Source organism: Heterodontus francisci, chromosome 32 (assembly GCF_036365525.1).
Source record: "Heterodontus francisci isolate sHetFra1 chromosome 32, sHetFra1.hap1, whole genome shotgun sequence".
NCBI classification, from domain to species: domain Eukaryota; kingdom Metazoa; phylum Chordata; class Chondrichthyes; order Heterodontiformes; family Heterodontidae; genus Heterodontus; species Heterodontus francisci.
This window is the reverse complement of record NC_090402.1, coordinates 24773143-24794133: the sequence shown is the minus strand read 5'-3', so window position 1 is coordinate 24794133 and position 20991 is coordinate 24773143. Positions and strand designations below refer to the sequence as shown.

The 20991-nt window shown below is 43.9% G+C and overlaps 1 protein-coding gene across 1 annotated transcript in view; it reads right to left on the bottom strand.

The window, feature by feature from the left end:
- LOC137347466 (nuclear receptor subfamily 6 group A member 1) overlaps positions 1-20991 on the bottom strand; it is a 119445-nt gene that overhangs the window by 49539 nt on the left and 48915 nt on the right. The window contains exon 6 of the mRNA XM_068011909.1: positions 15011-15066. Within this exon, the coding sequence (XP_067868010.1) occupies positions 15011-15066 (56 nt within the window). The remainder of the gene's footprint in view (positions 1-15010; positions 15067-20991) is intronic.

Sequence of the window (20991 nt, the reverse complement as noted above, 5' to 3'; positions counted from 1 at the left end):
TAGATTGGGCAAATCAAATTAGTCACAATACCGGAGAGGAGGAATTCTTGGAGTGTATACGAGATGGTTTTCTGGACCAATACACTGAGGAACCAACTAGAGAACAGGCCATCCTAGACTGGGTACTGTGTAATGAGAGAGGAATAATTGACAATCTAATGGTGAGAGAGAAATAATTGACAATCTAGTGGTGTGAGACCCCTTGGGGATGAGCGACCATAATATGACAGAATTCTTCATCAAGATGGAGAGTGACATAGTTGATTCCGAGACAAGGGTCCTGAATCTTAGTAAGGAAACTACGAAGGTATGAGGCGCGAGGCCATGACGGATTGGGAAACGTTACTTAAAGGGATGACGGTGGATAGGCAATGGCAAACATTTAAAGAGCGCATGAATGAACTGCAACAATTGTTTATCCTTGTTTGGCGCAAAAGTAACACGGGAAAGGTAGACAAACCATGGCTTACAAGGGAAATTAGAGATAGCATTAGATCCAAGGAAGAGCATATAAATTTGCCAGGACAAACAACAGACCTGATGATTGGGAGCAGTTTAGAATTCAGCAAAGGAGGACTAAGGGATTGATTAAGAAGGGGAAAATAGAGTACGAGAGCAAGCTTGCAGGGAACATAAAAACTGACTGTAAAAGCTTCTATAGGTATGTGAAGAGAAAAAGATTGGTGAAGACAAATGTAGGTCCCTGACAGTCAGAAACAGGGGAATTTATTATGGGGAATAAAGAAATGGCTGACCAACTAAATGCATATTTTGGTTCTGTCTTCACAAAGGAGGACACCAATATCATACCTGAAATGTTGGGGAACACAGGGCTTAGTGAGAGAGAGGAACTGAAAGAAATCAGTATTAGTCGAGAAATGGTATTGGGGAAATTGATGGGATTGAATGCCGATAAATCCCCAGGGCCTGATGGTATGCATCCCAGAGTGCTTAAGGAAGCGGCCCCTGCAATAGTGGATGCATTTTGGTCATCTTCCAAGATTCTATAAACTCTGGAACAGTTCCTACAGATTGGAGGGTAGCTAACGTAACCCCACTACTTAAAATGGGAGGTAGAGAAAGCAGAGAATTATAGACCAGTCAGCCTGACGTCGGTAGTGGGGAAAATTCTAGAGTCCATTATCAAAGATTTTATAGCAGAGCACTTGGAGAACAGTGGTAGAATTGGGCAGAGTCAGCATGGATTTACAAAAGGGAAATCATGCTTGACAAATCTACTAGAATTCTTCGAGGATGTAACTAGTAGAGTTGATGAGGGGGAGCCAGTGGATGTGGTTTATTTGGACTTTCAGAAGGCTTTCGACAAAGTCCCACATAAGAGATTAGCATGTAAAATTAAAGCGCATGGGATTGGGGGTAGTGTACTGCGATGGATAGAAAATTGGTTGGTGGACAGGAAACAAAGAGTAGGGATAAATGGGTCTTTTTCCGAATGTCAGGCAGTGACTAGTGGGGTACCGCAGGGATCGGTGCTAGAACCCCAGCTATTCACAATATATATTAATGATTTAGATGAGGGAACTAAATGTAATATCTCCAAATTTGCAGATGACACAAAACTGGGTGGGAGGGTGAGTTGTGAGGAGGATGCAGAGGCGCTTCAGGGTGATTTGGACAAGTTGAGTGAGTGGGCAAATGCATGGCAGATGCAGTATAATGTGGATAAATGTATGTTGGCCTTCATAGTGACAGGATTTAAGTACAGAAGCAGGGATGTCTTGCTGCATTTATACAGGGCCTAGGTGAGGCCACACCTGGAATATTGTGCGCCATTTTGGTCTCCTTATCTGAGGAAGGATGTTCTTGCTATAGAGGGAGTGCAGCGAAGGTTTACCAGACTGATTCCTGGGATGGCGGGACTGATGTATGAGGAGAGATTGAGTCGGTTAGGATTATATTCACTGGAGTTCAGAAGAGTGAGGGGGGATCTCATAGAAACCTATAAAATTCTAACAGAACATGACAGGGTAGATGCAGGAAGGATGTTCCCGATGGTGGGGGAGTCCAGATCCAGGGGTCATAGTCTAAGGATACGGGGTAAACCTTTCAAGGCTGAGATGAGGAGAAATTTCTTCACCCAGAGAGTGGTGAGCCTGTGGAATTCGTTACCACAGAAAGCAGTTGAGGCCAAAACTTTGTATGTTTAGGCATAGCTCTTGGGTCTAAAGAGATCAAAGGATATGGGGGGAAAGCGGGAACAGGCTACTGAGTTGGATGATCAGCCATGAGCATAATGAATGGCGCAGCAGGCTCTAAGGGCCAAATGGCCTACTCCTGCTCCTATTTTCTATGTTTCTATTACTATCTGAGCAGCCTCAGGCGGGACCATTCAAGCATAGGGAAAGTATGCTGCACTCCCCACATGCACACAATTGTTGGATCATGGATTAGCTTGGCTTCAACAGAATGAAACTAATTCTTTCTTAACTGATGGAAAAGTAAAAAGGATAGGTCAAACTATTCCTCAAAAGATCAAGTTGGCTGGAACAGCAGCAGAAACAGAATGGCAAATAAGCAACGAAAGAAATGAGCTATAAAAACAGAAAAAGATTTACAAAATACTCAACAATAAATATGAAGAGGTCAAGAACAGACTTAAAACCAAAGCAGCAAGAAATACTTCGATCATGCACAAAGCAAACTGCACCAAAGAAACACTGAGGAGAAATGAAGTACCAGGAAAGGCAAAAATATTGAATGTGCAAAAGATACCGCAAAATTTGATAGCCCACAAAAGTGGGCGCAGGGATCACAGTGCAGGATTAACCTGTGCCCATTCCTTCTGATGCAGGCATCATGCAAACTTCAGGCTACCTACTCATTTAAATGATTTCTGCGTGCAGTCCAGCACTAGACATGCTGTTGTATGGCTGCACAACTCAGCAGGAGCCTAGGTTTGTGCAAGGTTAGCTTCATTTAAAACTAGCCTACACTTTTTCAAGCCAGCCTGCACTTCTTAAACGGGAGGTGCATTCTGGCTGGAGCAGGTGCTGGAAGTGGCTGGAGGAGTATGCCTGACTGGCAAGAATATCATGCAACAGAGCAAAAAGCATGCTCCAAGGTACTCTAACGCAGCATTGCAGGACGTTGGTGGAGGAGGTGGTACAGGAGGAGAGAGGTCCTCTACCCACAGGGAGCCAGGAGGCCCAACAGACAAACTGCGAAGATTGTAAGAGAAGATAGCCATCACTGTCAATGCAAGCAGTGTAGCCTCGAGGACCTGGATGCAGTGCAGGAAGTAGTTTAATGATCTCACGAGTGGCGAAGGTAAGTGAATTCATCCTCAAATGCCATATCCTTACAACTTAATCACTAGCCTCACAAATTGCTCAATCCATCACACCATTTTACGCACCAACCAACAATTGCTATTAACCACAACTCATACCTCCCATTTATAGCTTCACCTCACCCTTACCCACATCACTCACATCTCTCAGCTTGCTGTCAGCTATTCAACTATGACAGCCATATCAGCCAAACACATTGCACCACACTCGATGACAGACTTTCCTCTCTCTTGCAGGCCCTTAAACTGGAAGCAGCAGGAGTTAATCAGCAGGGGACAGACACAGCTGCCTGTCTTAACATCGATGGATAAGACAGTGCTCACTTTCATTGGAGCGACCATGACTGAGATTATGGCCAATGGTGGGGCTGAAACCACTGAAGATCACACTATGCTCATACCTAATCCTCCTTCTCACATCCCACTTTCCCCTCATCCCACCATCTTTTCTGATTTATAAGCTGCAGGTGTGGCAAAAGGATGCTGTGATGGTCTGTAACAGAAGGATGGTAAGATGTGTGATGTTGTTGAATGGGGAATTGGGGGTGCGTTCACTGGTACTGCAGTCAGATGAGCTGATCACAGACAGCCTGGCCAGAAAGGGACTGTGTTGGTTGCCTCCTCCTGTCCTCCCCCTTCTCCTCAGCTGCCCACTGTACACTGGTGGCAAGGGCTGTACACTTATGATAGCAAGGTTGTGCAGAAAGCCACAAACCACACCGCATCGTGACACACGCTCTGTAAAGTACTGCAGTGCTCCTTCAGAGCAATCCAGGCAGTGGAAGCATTACTTAAGTACCCCAATGGTCTGCTTGATGACATTTTGTATGGCAGCAAAGATCTCGTTATATGCATGCTGCCCACACATGCATGAGTTGCGCACCAGAGTCATGAGCCAGATGTTCAGTGAATAGTCCTTGTCGCTCAGCAGCCACCTTCTGGTTTGATGTGGTGGCTCACATAATGAGGGAGAAGTGAACTGGCACAGAATAAAGGTATCATGACTGCTACCAGGATATCAAGCGTTCACCTGCATGACATGCTCAACATGGTAACACACCAACTGCACAGAGTGTGGAACGCTTTGCAGTTGCGGTACATCCCTGAATTTACATGTGAGTGCTTTTAAAGCCATCTGCATGCAGTCAACGGCATCCATTCACCATTGAGAAGCCCTCTATCCTGAAAAAGCCATGTGTATGCTCTGTCTGCTTCTCTTCAGAAAGAGAGGCGGCTATGTATTCTTCTCCCGTTGCATACAATGCATCAGTCGCCTCCCTAATACAACAGTGAACTGCGAGATGTTGGAGATGATCCCTGTTCCAGCGTGGAAGGAGCCTGATACCAAAGTTCATGGCTAGGGTCTCAACCACTGGCACTATCATCCTCGCCTTGCTTTCAGGTTGCAGCTCTCTGCAGTAGGTGGCAGATTTCAGGGTGATCCTCTTTAGCGAAGCAGAGACGTTGCGCACACTGTTCCTCACTGAAGTTGAGGTAAGAGAATTGTTCGCTGAAGACCCAGGGTGGGTATGGACTCCTGCTTAGAGCTCTTCTCCCTATCCTCCCCCTTCAAGCAGCTTGCCCACCTCCAGCTCGCCTCATTCTCCCCATTGTGCTGCAAGCCAAGGAGGATAGAAACCTCAGCACCCATGGCCAGGAATAAGTGGTCTCTTGAACCCTTGAAGTGAAAACCATGTGTTAAACCACTCCTTATAAACATCACAACTTTTAAGCAGTATACAAACCCCCAAATACTTCCACTAACTCAGCACAGCCAGTAGAAATCAAATCAATTGGCAACTACCTGAAAGTAGCTCATGTTCTATTTAAATGGCACTAGTGGGGATACTTACTGTTGCTTAACACAAGCGCAAGGTTAAGAGGAGGCATCAGCAGGGGATCTGAGGTCGAAAATGGCACTGCTACAGTCAAATCAGTGTTACATAATGACTGATGTCATGATCTGCCTACTCTGCATACTTCTGGTGCACACTCCCAGCTACAGACCTCACCAAAATGGCATCTGGCAGGGCCCACACCAGAAGTGCGGATGCCACTCTGCACCCGAACCAGCACATGCAGGACTGAAAATATGGGTGCTATGCATCTGAATTTTGTAGTAATTGGAACTGAAGAGATTATAAAAGGCAAAAAATGCTAGAATAATAAAAATTGCAAGTTTAAAGAAAAGAACCAAGATTTAAAAAACAATGAAGAGATTAGGAAGGCTGCAGGGTGGGGTACAGAGGGTTGCAGCTTGATTTCAAGACACAGTTCTTCTTTACCACACTATCTTTCAAAAACTTGAAGTATTAATCTTGACGGCAACCAGTGAAGGGTCTAACTTGGAGCTCCTGCAAAGGGTAGTACTGAAATTTCCAGAGCATTGGCTCGTTCAGAAGTCAAAAGGTCAGGTTGAGAAACAGCTACACTAATTAAATGGAAGAAGAATGATTTAAACTCTGGATTTAGTTCTCCTTAAAAATTACTGAAGCATTTTTTGAGAAAGAGCTACATGTTTTAAGAACATAAGAAATAGGAGCAGGAGTAGACCATAAGGCCTGTTGAGCCTACTCCGCCATTCAACATGATCATGGCTGATCTTGGGCTTCAACTCCACTTTCCCGTCCGATCCCCATATCCCGTGATTCCCCAAGAGACCAAAAATCTATCTGTCTCAGCCTTAAAGATATTCAATGATGGAGCATTCACAACCCCTTGGGTCGGGAATTACAAAGATTCACAATCCTTTGGGTGAAGAACTTTCTCCTCATCTCAGTCTTAAACGATCTGCCCCTTATCCTGAAACCCTTGTTGTAAATTCCTCAGCCAGGGTAAACAACATTTCAGTATATATCCTGTCAAGCCCCTTCATAATCATGAATATTTCAATGAGATCATCTCTTATTCTTCTAAACTCCAGAGAATATAGACCGAATTTACACAGCCTCTCATCATAGGATAAACCTCTCATCCCAGGACAATCCTCTCATTCCAGGGACCAATCTAGTGAACCTTCGCTGTACTGCCTCCAATGTAAGCATCTCCTTCCTTAAACATGGAGACCAAAATTGCACACAGTATTTCATGTGTGGTCTTATCAAAGCCCTGCACAATTGTAATAAGACTTCTTTATTCTTGTACTCCAATCCCCTTGCAATAAAGGCCAACATGACATTTGCTTTCCTAACTGCTTTCTGTACCTGCATGCTAAATTTTTGTGTTCCTTGTACGAGTACACCAAGTCTCTCTGAACATGAAAAGTTACAAGTTTCACGCCTTTTAAAAATATTCTGTTTTTCTATTCTTATGACAAAAGTGAATAATCTCACACTTCCAAACATTATACTCCATCTGCCACCTTGTTGCCCACTCACTTAACCTGTCTGTATCTCTTTGCAGCCTCTTTGTGTCCTCCTCACAGGTTCCATTCCCACCTAGCTTTGTATCGTCAGAAAACTTAGATAAATTATTCTCTGTCTCTTTGTCTAAGTCATTAATTTGGATTGCAAATCTGAGGCCCCAGCATGGATCCTTGCGGCACTCCACTCATCACAACCTGCCAACTTAAAAATGCCCCATTTATCCTACTCTCTGCTTCCTGTCCGTTAACCATCCTCTATCCATGCTTGTATATCACCCCAACTCCATGAGCCCTAATCTTGTGTACTAACCTTTTGTGTGACACCTTATCGAATGCCTTTTGGAAATCCAAGTATACTATATCTACTGTTCCCCTTTACCTGCCCTACTAGTTACATCCTCAAAAAACTCTAATAAATTTATCAAACAGGATTTTGCTCTTGTAAAACCATGTTGACTTGTCCTAATCATACTATGCTTTTTAAGTGCATTGTTAATACTTCCTTAATAACAGATTCTGGTACCTTCCCGAGAACTGGTGGCAGGCTAACAGTTCCCTGTTTTCTCGAATAGTGGTGTTACATTTGCTAACTTTCAATCTTCTGGGACTCTTCCAGAATCTAGGGAATTTTGGAAAATGATAGCCAGCGCATCCACTATCTCTGAAGCTCTCTTCTCGAACCCTAGGATGTAGGCCATCTTGGGGATGTGTCATATTTTAGTCCCTTGAGTTTCTCCAATACATTTTCTCTGCTGATATTAATAACATTAATTTCCTCCCTCTTATTAGCCCCTAGGTTACTCTCTATTTCTGGTATGTAATGTGTGTCTTCTACTGTTTGACAGACACAAACTATTTGCCATTTTGTCATTTCCCATGATAATTTCTCTTGTCTCTGCCTCTAAAGGACTAATGTTTACATTAGCTACTCTCTTCCTTTTTATATACTTGTAAAAGCACTTACAATATGTTTTTATATTCTTGGCTAGTTTACTCTCATTCTACTTTTTCCCTTTTTATTAACTTTTTGGTGGCCCTTTGCTGGTTTCTAAAACACTCCCAATCATCAGACTTACTACTATTCTTTGCAACATTATAAGCCTCTTCTTTTAATCTAATACTATCCTTAACCTCCTTAGTAAGCCATGGATGGATCTTTCTCGCTGAGTTTTTGTTTTTAAATTGAATATATTTTTGTGGAACATTTTGAATCGTTCCTTTAAATGTTTGTAACAAGAAGGAATAGATTTACTTTTTTGATCAATGTGCAGTTACAGGTTGAGAGACATTTCAGTTGGAATGAGGTAAATAGGCAAGTCTAAAAGATAAATCTATTGAAATAAACCAGTGTTCAGAGACATTAAAAAAAAATATGAGTGGAAGCTGGTAATCTTCCAGTTTTGGAAGCCTTATTGTTGTGCAGTTCCACACAAACACATTTGAAATGCATTACGTTCTGCCAAAGGACCTTGTGTTACCCTTGCTTTTATAACACACCTGCCAACAAGTCACCCTATAAATCTTTGTGAAATTTAAGAGCAATTCACTCAAAAAGGCTTAGGGGCGTGAAGGAAAAAGCCTGCAAATCTTTTATTGTCCCTGGCACATTTATTTCAAACCTTGCACAGCTTAAGAGATACAATTTTTATAAATGTTGCTTTCTAATTCTAAAGATAAAAACAAACATCATTAGTTTTCTATCAAAGGTAAAAGGGTAAAGTCCAGCCATCTACATTTATTTCAGCATTTTTATTCATTCTTGGGATGTGAACATTGTTGGTAAAACCAGCATTTGTTGCCCATCCCTAATTGCCCTCGAGAAGGTGGTAGTGAACCACCTTCTTGAACTGTTGCAATCAATGTGGTGTAGGTACACCCACAGTGCTGTTAGGAAGGGAGTTCCCAGATTTTGACCCAGTGACAGTAAAGGAATGGCAATATAGTTTCAAGTCAAGATGGCGTGCGACTTGGAGGGGGAACTTGGAGATGGTGGTGTTCCCATGTATCTGCTGCCCTTGTCCTTTTATGTGATAAAGGTCACGGGTTTGGAAGATACTGTCGAAGGAGGCTTGGCGAGTTGCTGCAGTGCATCTTTTACATGGTACACAATGCGCTGGTGGTGGAGGGAGTGAATGTTTAAGGTGGTGGATGGGGTGCCAATCAAGCGGGCTACTTTGCCTTGGACGATGTCGAGCTTCTTGAGTGTTTTTGGAGCTGCACTCATCCAAGCAAGTATTCCCTCACACTCCTGACTTGTGTCTTGTAGATGGTGGACAGGCTTTTGGGAGCTAGGAAGTGAGTTACTTACTGAGGAATTCCTAGCCTCTGACCTGCTCGTGTAGCCATAGTATTTATAAGGCTGGTCCAGTTAAGTACCTGGTCAATGGTTAGCCCCAGGATGTTGTTGGTGAGGTTTTTATTTCAGATCCACAGTATTTTGTTGATGGTGAGGGTTCAGCAATGGTGATGCTCTTGAATGTCAAGGGAGATGGTTAGATTCTGTCTTGGGGGAGATGGTCATTGCCTGGGACTTGTGTGGCACGAATGTCACTGTGTAATCTCTCGCTGCTGCCCACCCCCCCCCCCCCCCGCCCCACCAGTGTTCAATTTGCTCACCATTGGAGGTCTTTGGCTTATCCCCACTGGGAAACTAACTTTGTTCATCATTGAGTCTACAGGAGAAGACAGATCACAATTAGAAGCGTGCCAAGACAGGAGTTGCAGTGCCCTATCTCCAAGTCTTAAGCCCAATGGAGGAGGCGGCCATGAAACTGGCAGGGCAGCAAGGCGGCCACTCCATAGCTGATGACGAGACGGGGCACCTACCCAAGAGGGAGTATCTCCAGGGGCACAAAGGTGCATCTGCTGCAAACGAGCCATACTGTTCATCTGTTCACCATGACATCAATGGAGCTGCACAGTAGAGGTGGTTGGAACGTCATGTTGGCCAGACCCTAACCCTTCAATGTCCCTTTTCTCAGGCAGATCAATATGAACGACAAGAGCGAAGAGCTGGCAAGACTGGGGGACAACAAGCCACCTCGGAGGAGGAGGACAGTGCCTCAGAGCAAAGGCCTGCTCGAATCTGCAAAAAATACCTAACCCGAGCCCGACAGAACCACATCCGACTCGAGCCTGACCCGGCCCGAGTCCTTCCATTTTTTCCCGCGCCCAACCCGACCCGATCCGACCATCAGTTAACTTACCTTCTGTTTTTTACTTTGTTGCTGATCTGTACAGGCTTAAAATAACTAACAAAACAGAGCCTGAATGCCGGACCCAGAAGTGCAACCCGACCCGACCTGAACCCGACATGTCGTTGGGTCTGGTTGGGTTTGGGTCGGGTAGCAGGCCTTCACCTCAGAGGATGTACCGTCGCATCATTCCCCTGCACCCTCCACCAGCACAGATACTCTCATGTCGGTGGGTTAAAGTTAGATTCGGGCACACAACCTGCTCAACACATCACAGATACGCCCCAGTAGCTGACGTAGGCTATGACAGCCGAGGCCACTGGCTGTCGGAGGACAGTGGGAGGCCAGGTCCATGCGGAGCCCCAGGCTGATCACATGCCTCTGGTGTTGCCGGTAAAATGGGGAAAGCTGCAGCTGCGAGAGGTAAGGCAACATCTGGCAGAGATGCCAAAGGCTTTGTGTACCCAAGTGCAGATGATGGAGTCCATCCAAGCCTTGGGTGGTGTACAGTCTCTGAGGGGTGCACATCTGGCTTCCTCCATTAAGAGACAGGCGACTCTCATGGAGAGCCAGATTCAGCAGACCAATCAGTGGCTACCAGAGATGCGCACAGATCTGCATACCAGTGCATTGTCCAGGAGCTCCATGCAGTGGTGGCAGGGCGAGCACCAAGTACACGTCCTCTCAGGTCAACAGGGGGCCTTACAAGGGGGGAGAAGCGGCTGGCTGCCCCAATCTAGGGGCTCCTCTCAGTGTGCTCCAGGTATGGAAAATAGCTCCAAAGCCCCTCTGCCAGTGACGCGCACGCCTCCATTACCCCGACAGCAGAGGGGGTCCCTACACCTGTGCAGGAGGCCCTCAATATGCTGGGGCTCAGCTCATCCTGCATCATGGCACATTGATCAGTGACAGCCTCCCTGGAGAGGTGGAGTTTTTGGAGACACTGCCACTGAAGACATCTACAGGTAGTTGAGGCTCAGCCGGCAGACCTTCTCCAGAGGATAGCTTCTTCTGCATGCAGGAGGCAGTTGGGGTGACCCTCTGCATTCTTCTCCAACCTTCCATTCCCGAGGCTGGCCCTCCTGTGGGACTCCAGGCTGCTGTGGTGCCCCTGACAGTACCTGCGCCTCCCTTCCTCTATGCTGCTGCTCCTCAGCAGGGGCCTCAAAGCCCATGACAGGTTGCCTCTCCCTGAGTGCAAGGCCTTCACAGCAAATGCTACCCCCCACCCTCCCTCACCTGTCACCTCTTATGAGGTGGCACTACCTGATGGTGCAGCTCACCCACAGAGCTAGCACCTTGGCCCCCACCCCTGACATTATCCCCCGATGCCCTGCCTCCTCCGCCCTCGCTGTGAAGTGGCACCACCTCACCCGATGGCTTCCCAGTGAAGCCAACACTCAGCTCCTGCCTCCTTGTCATCTCCTTTAACCAGGCGAGGCCCTGAAGTCCTTTGGTTCCTGTGCACCATTAGTTAAATCAGACCCAGTAAATAAAATTGCTATTTATTGGGCTCTTAAATACTTTAACTGCCTTTCCGCCTCGTGGATAGGCGAAGTCTGCCCTCCATATCAACCGCTGACAGTAAAATCCGGAAGGGACATCAAGACGTAAGACTTCTGATCAGATGTCTTCCATCCCTATTTAATGCCCATCCCCCACCCTCACCCCCGTCTCCAACTGTCCTTAAAACTCCAGCCATATAACCCCAGGTCTCTGCTCCTGCACCTACTTTAGAACCCTTTAGTTGCCACTCCTTATTCTCCCTACAAAGATTTATCACTTTGCACTTACCTGCGTTAAATTTCATCTGGTACGTGTCTACCGCCAGCCTATGTCCTCCTGAAGTCTATCACTATCCTCTTCACAGTTCACCTACTTTCAAGTTTTGTATCATCTGCAAACTTTGAAATTGTGCACTGTACACCCAAGTTTAAGTCATTAATGTATATCAAGTAAAATAGTGGTCCCCTGCATACTTTCTTCCAGTCTGTTCCATTCCTGCACTTCTGCTATCATGATGGAGCTGTATAAAACGCTAGTTAGGCCACAGCTGGAGCACTGTGTACAGTTCTGGGCACGACACTATAGGAAGGATGTGATTGCACTGGAGAGGGTGCAGAGGAGATTCACCAGGATGTTGCCTAGGCTGAAGCATTTCAGCTATGAAGAGAGACTGGAAAGGCTAGGGTTGTTTTCCTTGGAGCAGAGAAGGCTGAGGGGGGACATGATTGAGGTATACAAAATTATAAGGGGCATTGATAGGAAGAAACTTTTTCCCTTAGCAGAGGGGTCAATAACCAGGGCGCATAGACTTAAGGTAAGGGGCAGGAGGTTTAGAGGCGATTTGAGGAAAAACAATTTCACTCAGAGGGTGGTTGGAATCTGGAACACACTGCCTGAAGGGGTGGTAGAGGCAGGAACCCTCACAACATTTAAGAAGTATTTAGATGAGCACTTGAAACGCCATAGCATACAGGGCTACAGGCCAAGTGCTGGAAAATGGAATTAGAATAGTTAGATGCTTGATGGCCGGCACAGACACGATGGGCCGAAGAGCCTGTTTCTGTGCTGTATAACTCTATGTCTCTAGAGAGTCATATACGTCATAGAAGGAGGCATTCGGCCCATCGAGTCCATGCCAGCTCTGCATGGAGCAATCCAGTCAGTCCCACACCACTGCTCGATCCCCGTAGCCCTGCAAGTTTATTTCCTTCAAGTGTCCATTCAATTTCCTTTTGAAATTATTGATTGTTTGCGCTTCCACCACCCTCGTGGGCAGCGAGTTGCCTCGCTGTGTAAAAAAGTTCTTGCTCACATTCCTCCTGCATCTCTTGCCCAAAACCTTCAATCTGTGTCCCCTAGTCGTTGTACCAACAGTTAATGGGAACAGTTTTTCTTTGTCTAACTTATCTAAGCTAGTTATAATCTCGTATACCTCTATCAAATCTCCCCTCAATCTCCTTTGCTCCAGGGAGAACAACGCCAGCTTTTCCAACCTAACCTTGTCACTAAAATTCCCCATCACTGGAACCATTCTGGTAAATCTCTTCTGGACCCTCCCATCCTTCCTCAAGTGTGGTGACCAGAACTGGACGCAATACTCTAGTCGTGGCCTAACCAGCATAACTTTTGTACTCAATGCCTCTATTTATGAACCCAAGGTCCCATATGCTTTGCTAAACACTCTCTCAAATATCCTGCCATGCACCCCCCCCCCCCAGGTCCTTCTGTTCCTGCACACTCTTTAGAACTGTGTAATTAAGTCTATAATGCCTCACCCTATCCCTTCTGCCAAAATGCATCACCCTACACTTGCCTGTATTAAATTTCATCTGACACTTATCTGTCCATTCTGCTAGAAACATTGACTACACTTCAAAAGTACTGCACTAGCAGTAAACATAGGAACATAGGAAATAGGAGCAGCAGTAGGCTATTCGGCCCCTCGAGCCTGCTCTGTCATTCAACTGGATCATGGCTGGATTTCAACCTAAATGCCATTTTCCTGCGCTATCCCCATATCTTTAATATCTAGAAATCTTGGAATATCTAGAAATATATCAATCTCTTTCTTGAATATACTTAATGACTGAGCTTCCACGCCTTCTGAGGTCGAGAATTCTACAGATTCACCACCCTCGGAGTGAAGAAATTCCTTCTCATCTCAGTCCTAAATGGCCCACCTCTTATTCTGAGACTTGTCTCCTGGTTCTAGAACCCCCCACCCTCCAGCCAGGGGAAACATCCTTCCTGCATCTACCCTATCAAGCCCTGCAAGAATGTTACATGCTTCAATGAGATCACCTTTCATTCTTCTAAACTCGAGAGAATATAGGCCCAGTCTCCTCAATTTCTCCTCACAGGACAATCGCACCATCCCAGGATCAATCTGGTGAACCTTCATTGCACACCCACTGTGGCAAGTATATCCTTCCTTAGGTAAGGAGACCAAAACTGTACACAATACTCCAGGTACGGTCTCACCAAGGCTCTATACAATTGCAGCAAGATTTCTTTACTCCTGTACTCAAATCCTTTTGCAATAAAGGCTGATATACCATTTGCCTTCCTAATTGCTTGCTGCACCTGCATGTTATCTTTCAGTGACTTATGAACGAGCATTGTGGGACATCTGGTGGTCGTAAAAGTGCTATATGAATACAAGTCTTTCTTTCTTTCACCTTCCACCCCACCAGCCTCTACATTCACTGGATCATTCTTCATCACCTCCAGTTTGATGACACCACTAAACAGATCTACACATCTGCTCTCCCCTTTCAGTATTCCGAAGATACCGTTCCCTCTATAACACTCTAGTCCATTCCTCAATCACTCTCACAACCCCTCCATTTCCCACAGCACCTTACTACGCAAGCACAGGAGAAGCAACACCTGCCTTTTTACCTCCTCCTTTCCCACTGTCCAGGGCCCCAAACACTCCTTTCTAGGTGAAACAGCTATGTTATGTGGTACCAGTGAGTTTTCTATCCTGATACTACAAAGCTATTCAATTCCCCCTCAATTTGATAAGCATAAAAGTTTACCTGAAATCTATATTTAAAAAGCTATGTCAACATTAGAAACGGCAAGAGATTTTGTTTTGCTTAATTTTCACCAAACCTGTTTTGCAAAGATGAAAACATCCTTTTTCTGGCAGATACACAATTGCATCATTAAAGTTAGTTCAGTAAAAATCTATTTTTGGAACAATAAAATAGAACTAATGAGTTTAGAGTAGCAGCGGTTTTTGCTTATTACACCCCCAGAATTGAAATGACTGGGGCGAGCTCATTTAGTATTTGCTTTGTGCTTGCCTTTCACCCTTCAAAATGACAAAAGTAAATTATGCACAAAGTACATTGCTTTACCAAAGATTTGAAATCGAACACAATCTTTAAAATGAATAGTAGATGACTGTATTAATTGAAGTAAACATGGTTTAGTCACATTAACCTAACTAGGAAGAAAAATTAAACCATATTGCCATTTCAACATTGTTTTATGGCTAACATTACATTATATTCATACAATATTTTATTGAAACAATGACTGTTATTTGTTCAATTGAACGGTAGAATAATTTAAAAAACCTTGCACTATTATTATGTATAGTTATCTTTCATGACTGAAAACACATACCTGAACAGGACCAATACTTTTGTTTCTACCTCCTGGCATTCCATCCTCCCTGATTGCTGAAAAAGAAACACAATTTTAATAAAACCATATCAGCTTAGCAACACCACCATTTGTGCATTTACAAACAGATTTTGATTTTCATTTGAAACTATGCTTTGTGAATATATATCCCTGATCTTCCACTGTCACACACCTATTGGAAAGCAAGTAATCTACCCCAGGTTTCTACCAATGTTACTCTGAGCTAACCATTAACTGGCACATAATTACATTGAGAGCTCTCCTCTGTTGAATCTCCTTCAAACTTTGTGGGAAAGTAGCTAACATCGACTTGGCCCCTCTTAATAAAGGATTGGCATCCTTCAATCTACAAAAGATGATAGATACGCAGCAAACAATCCATTTATGATGCTACTATGAATAGGATCACAGTAAGCTGCATCCTATCTTTCAATGTGTCTAAATTAAAAATCTGTATTTTTTAATAAAAGAAAATTATGAAATTCTAAAAATGGTTACTAAAATATTTTCCCACACAGCTAAATTATTGGAATTAAATATTCTAAAAAATTACAAGATACATTCAAGAACAATATAATTAGTTGTTTAATAGAACAGAACTTGAGAATTGCTGAAATTAGAGACATGTTTTTCGTCTTGCACTCATTAGGACAATACGAAGAATAACAAATGTAAAGGAAAACAACAACTTATACTGTAGGAGAAGAGAGTGCTGATTGGTTGGCAAGTGAACTCTGATTGGCAGAGGCGTTGCCATGGAGAATGTACCAGTTTCCGGTGACTGACAGTTAACTGCCAAGCCATGTTTGAAATTTAAACCAGGCAGCTTGATTCTGATTGGTCAAGGCATTGCACTGAGGAATGAACCAGCGAATGGCTGTCATTTATTTTGTTTAGATGAAACAGGTGCAATGTGTGTACATGTTCTTTCTGTCTGCAAAGAACAGGGCCCTATGTATTGATAAATGTAGCTTCCAGGAGGCGCAAATACGCCACACTGCAAGCCCTACTGACAATCTTAAATTGGTTGTCAGCATAATTCTTAGCACACTGCATATTATTTAGCAAATGTTGTCCAATCGCGGAATCACATCTAATGTTGGACACTGTGTTTTGAGTTTTGCAAGCATGGGCTGGTTGGATACAGCCTGTACCTTGCCCATTGCGAGCAGTGGAAAGGGCACTTCAGATGTTGTTTGAAAACAACCTGTACTGGAAATCATGTGCGTTAAGCTCAATAAACAACAGAAACTTTTGGGACCTGGGGAAGATGTTTAGAGAAGCCACATGTCAATGTTTATGGAGGGCAGGAGGTTGACTTTCTGTTTGGGGTGTGAAATGTTTTGAAGACAGTTGGGGATCAACTTGTCAAGGAAAAACCACCCAGCTCACCTCTTTCTCTACCTCTTTGAAGAAACCCTACAAAGATCCAGTGTGGAAGAGCTAAAATCCCTGGTGCTGCATCTCTCTTGAGAAGCTGGAAAAGCCTGCCAGATTAATTCTCAACGCCACCTGAAAAGAACTGCTTTAGAAAAGATCCCAGTGACTCATCTCCCTATACCGGATGCCAGACCAAAAGGGACAACTGACTTCCTTCCATATCTTCTCATTTTTCTTCAAGAATTAGCAAGTATTTGGCCAAAGTATTCTTTATTTGTCTTTTTTTGTCACAGACCTCTGCGAAGAGAATTTCTGTACTTTTTCAGCGTGTGAGAGTGCACATATGGGGGGGGGGGGGGGGGGAGAGATTTAAAAAGTGAACTTTCATATTGCAATTTGTATGTTAATGCTTCACTTCGTTACTGGCTAAGTCTTGTTTGATAATAAACTGAGAGTTTTGTTGTTTATTAAAGAAGCCTGGTTGGTGTATTTTATTCTGGGATAAAAAGTAGAGTATATGATTGACCGAATTGGTAACTGGGTAAACATTTTTAAGATATATGTTTTGAACTGCGGAGAAGTGGGATTAGAAAAGACAATGCAATCCTCCCACCTCGGTCGTAACAGGTGCCACAAAGCTTAATGCAAAATGGTTTTTACATGAATTGTAAAATGAAGAAAAATGGGAGAAAACGAATCTTGGCTACTTTCAGAGAGCAGCAGATTTCTCCTCAGCTCCTTCAGGTTCGGTGCACAATTGAGACAACATATGTTCTTTATCCCACCATCATCCAGCTGCTCTGGCGCTGGCCTTCAGTGCCAAAAACAGCCATCCTTTTCTGTAGGAGTCTAAAAGCTGCACCATTAAATGGTGCAGTTTTGAAATATATCCTGTCTCCAGGCATGACTCATCCTCTTCAGTAACAAAATAGTTTTAAAGGTAATCAGTCACCCTTTAAATCTGCTGGAAGTAAATAACTTGCTCACCCGACTAAGGTACCTTCCCAGTGTGTAAAATTCTGGCCCTAATGTATTTCACCATTGCTATTTGTGGAAATAGTTTTTTTTGAGTTAATAATGTTCTGAGACCACACAAGTGTTGTAAAACAGCTGATCAGAGTTGGACGAGACTACAAGATGTTCCTAAGCATCAGATACTGATATCACAATTCTGGAGGGAAAAAAAACATCAACAACTGCACAAGAGCTGCTGATAAGAGTTTTTAGAATATACCATTCTGGAAACTTAACACTTTTTCCCCATCTAATGTTGATTTTTTTAAAATTAAAAACATAGTGGAAAATGTACCTCCCTCTCCTGTACAAAGTCTTCCTTACTCTTACATCCACAAAAGTAGATATAAATGGACAATTGTTGCTATATATTTACTAGCCATGCATCGCATGAAGTAGAAGACAGGGTGGGCCCATTATGTATGTGTTGGTATTAAGTGCTTCACTTTACCTCTCCTTAAAAGTGGGCCTATAGACTACTTGCATTTATGTAAGCTCCTTTAATGTAGAGGCACTTCACATAAGCATAATCAGACAAAGATGAATGCTGAGTCAAAGAAGGAAATATTAGAAGAAGTGATCAAAAGTTTAGTCAAAGAGATGTGTTCTGAGAAGGGTCTTAAAAGAGGAAAGGGAGGTTGAAAGGTGGAGCATATTGAATTCCAGAACTTAAGGCCTAGGCAGCTGTAGGCACAGTTGTCAATGGTGGGGTAAAGGGAGGGAGGGATGCACAAGAGGGCAAAGTCAAAGGAACAGAGTTCTCTTGCCAGGGCGGGGGGGGGGGGGGGGCACGGTTGGAGGGAGGTGGTTTGTAGAACTGAAGGGTCACAGAGGTAAGGAAGGCAGAGGTCATGGGGTGATCTAAACCTAAGGATGAGAATTTTAAATTGTAGTCTTTGGAGGACCAGGAACTAAATGGGTCCTTTTCTGATTGGCAGGATGTGACAGGTCTGTGCTGGGGCCTCAACTTTTACAATTTATATCATCGACTTAGATGAGGGGAGCGATGGCATGGTAGCTAAATTTGCAGATAACACAAAGATAGGTAGGAAAGTATATTGTGAAAAGGACATAAGGAGGTTCCAGAATGACATAGATAGGTTGAGTGAGTGGACAAAAATCTGGTAGATGGAGTATAATATGGGAAAATGTGACGTCGTTCACTTTGGCAGGAAGAATAAAAAAAAGAGTATTACTTAAACGGGGAACGACTGCAGAATTCCAAGGTGCACAGGGATCTAGGTGTTCTAGTGCATGAGTCACAAAACGTTAGTATGCAGGTACAGCAGGACATATCCTTTATTACAAAAGGAATTTGAAAATAAAAGTAAGGATGTTAAGCTTCAGTTATACAGGGCATTGGTGAGACCACATCTCGAATACTGTGTGCAGTTTTGGTCTCCTTATTTTAAAGGATGTAAATGCATTGCAGACGGGTCAGAGGAGGTTTACTAGATTGATAACTGGCATGAGCGGGTTGTCTTATGAGGAAAGGTTGGACAGACTGGGCTTATTTTCACTGGAGTTTAGAAGAGCGAGGGGAGACTTGATTGAAGTATATAGATCCTGACCAGTTTTGACAAGGTGGATGTGGAAAGGATGTTTTCTCTTGTGGGTGAGTCCAGAACTAGGGGGCATATTGCAAATTAGGGGTCTCCCTTTTAGGACAGAGTTGAGGAGAATTTTTTTTCTCAGAGGATTGTGCGAGTTTGGAACTCTCTGCCTCAGGTGGTGGTGGAGGCAGGGTCATTGAATATTTTTAAGGCGGAGGTAGATAGATTCTTGTTAGGCAAGGGAATCAAACGTTATCGGGGGCAGACGGGAGTATGGAATTTGAGACACAAACAGATCAGCCATGATCTTCTTGAACAGGCTCGTGAGGCTGAATGGCCTACTTCTGCTCCTAATTCATATGTTCGTAACTAGTGTAGCTCAGCTAAGACAGGAGTGATGGGTGAACAGGCAACAGAGTTTGAGTATAGGGAGTCCTCACTCCCACACTAACTTAACCCTGGATAAATTTTGTTTTCTAAAAGATGGGCAGATATTCCACATCTTACAAGGAAAGCTGGAAAATGCTAGAAACAGAGGACACCAAGTACGACTTTGTTGTTTCTGGTGGGTTCTACTGGGAGTCTGGCAGAATTCCCAAGGAAAACAAACCTCGTTGCTATTGAACAGTGGGTAGAAAATTAACTACCTGCCGTCTGGTATGCCGTCCCTTTAACAGACAAGGTCCTGCCTGAAGCTCCAATTGGAAGGCTGGCAACTCTGCAGTATCGGCAGCGCCACTGGGAGCAGTGGTGAAGAAGGAGGAGACTCCGGGACAGGTGAGTGGGGTTGGAGTTGCTTAGGCCATTCGGGCAGGCCCCGGGGACAGAATTGGGGGGGGGGGGGGGGGGGGGATGGTTGATTAGTGAGGGGAGGAGGGTGTGCATTGCCTCTGGCAAGGCCCTCTGGGGGCCCTAGATTGCCCAAAAGAGGGGCCCCACCTCCCTAGGAGGCCACCAGTTCTCACCTGGCAGCGTCGCCACATGGCGGCGGACCCCTCCGCCTTCAATAAAATCGGAGCGGAGGGCATGGCACTTAAGGGCCTCAATTAGCCCGGGGCGGGAAGACCGTCCTCAGTCTTCCCTGCCCCGGACAAAATGGCAGGGGTCCCCGGCAACATCAGGAATGGCAACCCTTGTCATTTTGTTTGCCCCTGCCTCCGTGTCCATCTCCAATTAAATCCTGCCCTCTATCTCCTTTGAAGTGCAACTAGTGAACAAAGAAACTCAACTATACATCACTACTAATTGCATCAGGCTACCAAGCATTTATAGAATGTCCTAGATAATAACTGAGATTCCGAGGAACTGTCTCCAAGGTGACGACTCAGGAAGCTAACCATATTTAATAGTCTCCATCAAACAGTTCATCAGAAATGTATGTAAACACATCAAATCAAAAAGCCCAGGTTAGACCACTATCCACTTCACAGAATGACATTGATAGGTTGAGTGAGTGAGCAAAAATCTGGCAGATGGAGTATAATATGGGAAAATGCATCTTTTTGTTGCACTTAGCTGGAAATAAAAATTAGGAGGGACGTATAACGCGCTGCCAATTCGTTCTCAGTTGTTTAAAAATTACTTCCTTGTCTTTGACTTTTTTTTGGACTATGTGAACTATATTCCAAGCACATAGAAAGTAACACCAGCCAATAATTCATTCAATATTCAAAGCAGAAATGAAAAAAAAACTTAATATTCAATAGTTTGTATCGACACACAATGGTCGGATTTCATACCGGACAATATAAATGCAGATTAAATTAATAAATGATTTTCTTTTTTGTTTAGTCAGCCAGATTCTTCCATTAAGATAAAAACTAAACTGGGCTGTTGTCAACTAAGTGTTAAAATTCAAATTTATTTTTTAAGAAGAGCTGTTATTTAATTTTTTTTTTAAAGTCAAAGATCAGGAAGATAATACAATAGCTACAAGTTAACACATGAAAAAAACTGCCATCTAAGTCAGCTAAAAAGCAACTCTTATCAACCCTTACTGCATTTTCAAAGAAT